We start from the raw sequence: 4185 nt of genomic DNA, 5'->3' as shown, positions 1-4185 counted from the left end.
TAGGTTTATTTAAATTTATAACTACGTGTCTATGTTTTAGAATTTATGAACCGCAAAATGCAGGACGAGTAAGAGATATTTTTAAAATAGATTGATCACTGCACGTTACTTGTAGGGACCCTTGCAATTGCAAGCCTGCGTGTTGTCAATTGGATTATGAAAAGGAGATTTCGTATGGACAAATAACTGATAAATATGAAAATAGATTTTTGGAAAATAAAACTATGGATTATATCAGGTAGGATTATTAGATATAATACCTCAGTTGACAATTAACCAACTTTAAGTACATATTAGTATAGGTATAATTAAAAATTTTAATGTTATTTTTAGAGAAAATATACTTGTGGCGCACATTTATTACGAAATATCAGAATTCTCCAGATTTACGAAGAATGAACTGCATGCAACCTCTGATCTGATCGGTAATGAGACATGTCAATTTCCCACACTGCATTGTTTTGCATTGCAGCCAGTGTAGGAGGTCTCTTGGGCCTTTTTCTGGGATTCAGTGTCTTCAGTATTGTTGAAATAGTCTACCATTTGTCTATGAAACTCATTTGCAATAGCATACGCGCCAAAAAGCAATTACAGGCCGAAATGAGTGTGGTCGTTGCAAAACCCAAATTGACAAACTGAGCGAATCTCACATATGTTTACCTTACAGCTCACATGGACCTGCGAGTATCTGCTTGTATCACATAATTTGTGATGTATGTATGGAGTCCGCCTGTGGAGCACCCCATAGTATATGCTTTCCAACCATAATCCTCGTTCGCTAAAAAAAACTTTTTGGCTTTTATGAAATTTAATAATTCTACTTATTATATTATGTGTAATAATACTGTATAAAGTTAACTTAGCGTTTGTTTTGAGGAATCCGAGTTCATCTATGTGTGTTTTTCGTTTTCGTTTTGTTATAAACTATTGTATTACGTGATGCATTTATTTACAATTAAATAATAATGAATTTATAACAGTCCTGAAATATATTAATTTATAACAGATAATTATTACTCACTTGTACTCAAATTTATAATACGTAGGTTTATGATAACCTAGCGCGGAATCACTTATAATCATCAATTCGCCGTCTATGTTGGAAGGTTTAAATGATGATGTGTTTTCATGAGCTACACAAAAAAGTATCATTCACTTTTGGCATCAGGTTCCAAATAAAGACGCCACTCCCAGCTTTAAACCACGGGATGTCGCTGGCGGGCATGACGAGTTCTACTTGGCTATGTATCAGCAGCGTACTTTACTCAACAAATCAGCCGTGTAACGATAAAGGTCGATTCGCATTTTACGAAACGTCAACGTCACGTCACGGACCGGCAACGTCACGTCAAAATATTGTATTATAGATTTCTTAGGATAACATTTACATATAGACGTAACGGAACGCACCGTCAACGTTATGAACCGTCGAGAAGTTTCAAACATTTCTTTGACGTGGCGCTAATGCTAATATTCGTCTATTTAATCATGATAAAAACAGATAGTCTAGAATAAAAAATCCAATCGCAACCATCCTAAGAAACTATTGACGTAAATTGTGAATTGGCAGCAAGATTTACATGACGTTGCCGGTCCGTGACGTGACGTTGACGTTCCGTAAAATGCGAATCGACATTTTTCTGTAGCCAGCTCTTGACTATAACAAGATTTGCCCAAATACGAGTTGAAGAACGAAGTTTCGACTTTATCACGTTTTCTGAGAGATTTCGATGACATAGAGCGAGCGTCGAATTCTGTGAAAGGTGCACGGTGGCCGTGTCGTCTTTTTGGTGCCGTTTGATGTGGCCAGGTGGCGGCGCGGCGGAGTGAAGTTCAGCAAAGCTTTTCAACACGAATATGACCCGTGTTGCCTTTGATGCACCTGCCGAATGGCCTCCTGGTGATTTTCAGTCATGTGTGGAGGTTCCTGTATTCGCGTTCGCCACTCTCCCGGTCTGGTCCGGCTTCGTTTTTTCTGGTCCGGAGGTTGAATAGGACGAGAGGTAGTATGCGCGCCCATGCGTCGGGAGTTTTTCCGATGAGGTGCACGCGCAACCCCTTTTTCACCTCTTGGTTTCTCCATGTGACCGGAGGTAAACTGCGTGCGATTGTAGGAGACGATAGACTTTGGAAATCCTCACTTCGCGAAAACTTCGTGTTTTAATAATAATATGTTGGCGTCGGTGACGTGGGTGGCTGTGGCTTGTCGCAATGGGAAGACTTTCACCCACATACTGAACAGATCCGTGACCATACCAATATCCGAAGTAACCCGGTGGGTGTGGTAGTGTACGGTACCATTATGTCCACCAACATGGACTCTCAGAAAAGGGTCGGCTAGCTGGGTCGCGTCCTAGACTAGGCCCTCTTCACGGCGGTGCATATCCAGCAATTGGGAATGTAGTCGCACGCCCGAGTGTCCAACTTCCAACAAAGTAAGTAATATGTGTGAGAGATGGCCATGCCAGCTTCGATTCCGGGGTGTCCGGCGGTGGGAGCGTCATGGTACGCGTAGAAGACGTCCTCATCGCTCTTATTGGGGACAACGAACAGGCAAACATGAGAACTGAGAGTACCCCTAGTGGACGGTGTACTCTAACAGGAACGTCCTTTGGCCTTCGTTGGTCGGCCCTTCGTCGTGCCTCCGCTGCCACGCTCGGATCGCCTGTTGAGCGTCGGGGTTGGTCCTCTGGTCCACCCACATGCGTTCGCTGAGTTTGACCATCTCGTCGTGATTGATGATAGGGCGTTTGTTTTGTGCGAGCAGTACCAAATGTTCCTCGTCGTCGTAGATAGCGATGGTGGAGTCGTTCCGACTACGGGAAAGGTGATTCGCCAGTTGGTTGTGCTTCCCAAAACAATGCTGAGGATCGTAATTAAACTCTGGACTCCAGTCGTCTTTGCTTGGATCCAGCCATAGAAACGCCTGTCCTTGCATAGCGTGAAACGTAGTCGGTCGTATAGGTATGGCGTGTACATACCTTCTTACTGTCCAAACGACGCCGACGGCTAAGCGCCTGTATTTCGGCACAGCGGGGTATGCAGTCACTGAGCCAGTTGCTCAGTCACAAGAGGAGCTGCTTGCGTGTTGCAGGTCTGGGAGCGCCGCAGACAGTTTCTACGTGTTCCGGCAGTGACCGATTGGATAATTGACGTTGCGAGGTCATAGGTCACCAGGAAGGTTCCCTGTTGCTTGGAATTGAAGTTGGGTGTTGCAAAGGATGTCGAAGGTCTTGCCGGCGGCGGATAGGTATGCTGTCGTAGACTTGCTAGCTTCGTGGATGTAGTCGACAAAATTATGAGAGGGCCCAGTGTGTAACAGGGCGAGGCGATGGCGGCCTAGCTCTATGGCTATATTTGGCAGCTCGACTTGTGGTGGCTCGTGTGTCTGGTCGGGGAAGACGTAGTGGTCCTTGGACCACCGGGCAGTCCCGATGAATGTGACGGTAATGGCAAGCTTGCCTCCTGGAAGAGCTAGCGCCTGGCGGTTTGGCGTTTTTTTCGATAACCTCCAAGAACTTCAGTATCTCATCTCAATCACATTCCGGAGAGGTCTTAAACGTATGAAGGATCGCACCGTGAGGTGCAGTCGGCCCGCGGCAAGTGGTATGTGCTCGTTGATGTGCAGCGAGCTGGGCCTTCCGCTGGAGAAAGGGCAGCCGGATTCGTTCTTCTGATCGTCGTTGTAGATCCCTGCGTTCAGCCTGGATTTGATGGTCGTGCATTGTCGCACTTCGGAGTACGTCATTGGGAGGTGGGGGTGGGGGGCTGATCAGGCATTATTCATTAAAAAAACGCAACGTGTTGCGGAGGATAATAGAAAGTTGTCAATTATAAAGGTGATGTCAGCTGTCATCATAACGAATCTCCTTTTCTTACTGTCACTTCGAGACCACCTCTCTCCCAATAATGTTGCTCAAAATAGAGCTCAAAATTAATGAAAACGAAACACAACTTAAGGGCTGTTGATTATGTAGCAGGTTTTTTGAACTGAAAAGATCTGAGCTGGAGAATTTGCCTTACAAAGTTGGAAAATTCCTTCACTAATTACTAACGAAACAAATTCCTTAATGTTTTCTAATTCAACGGTGCCAGAAAATAGAACATCGCATGCCATGAACTTCATACGATATAGTAATTAAACCCTAACCCTTATTAGGAAAAATAGACAAATGGATTCAATAA

At 44.4% G+C, this 4185-nt stretch overlaps 1 protein-coding gene across 1 annotated transcript; it reads left to right on the top strand.

The window, feature by feature from the left end:
* Nucleotides 1-203: 203 nt before the first annotated feature.
* LOC116170515 (pickpocket protein 28-like) lies at nt 204-757 on the top strand. The gene is made up of 3 exons (XM_031486969.1): nt 204-238; nt 334-425; nt 473-757. The coding sequence occupies exons 1-3, from the start codon at nt 225-227 to the stop codon at nt 637-639; spliced, it is 273 nt and encodes a 90-aa protein (XP_031342829.1). The 5' UTR covers nt 204-224; the 3' UTR covers nt 640-757.
* The last annotated feature ends 3428 nt before the right edge of the window (nt 758-4185 follow it).

The sequence above is a fragment of the Photinus pyralis genome, unplaced genomic scaffold (genome assembly GCF_008802855.1).
Source record: "Photinus pyralis isolate 1611_PpyrPB1 unplaced genomic scaffold, Ppyr1.3 Ppyr1.4_LG5, whole genome shotgun sequence".
Taxonomy (NCBI): Eukaryota; Metazoa; Arthropoda; class Insecta; order Coleoptera; family Lampyridae; genus Photinus; species Photinus pyralis.
This window is presented reverse-complemented; position numbering and strand designations above follow the sequence as displayed.

Bases quoted from the DNA above. Each gene is read 5' to 3' on its own strand.
- LOC116170515 (XM_031486969.1), top strand. The intron at 426-472 runs GTAATGAGACAT...TTTGCATTGCAG, and splicing joins TGCAACCTCTGATCTGATCG to CCAGTGTAGGAGGTCTCTTG.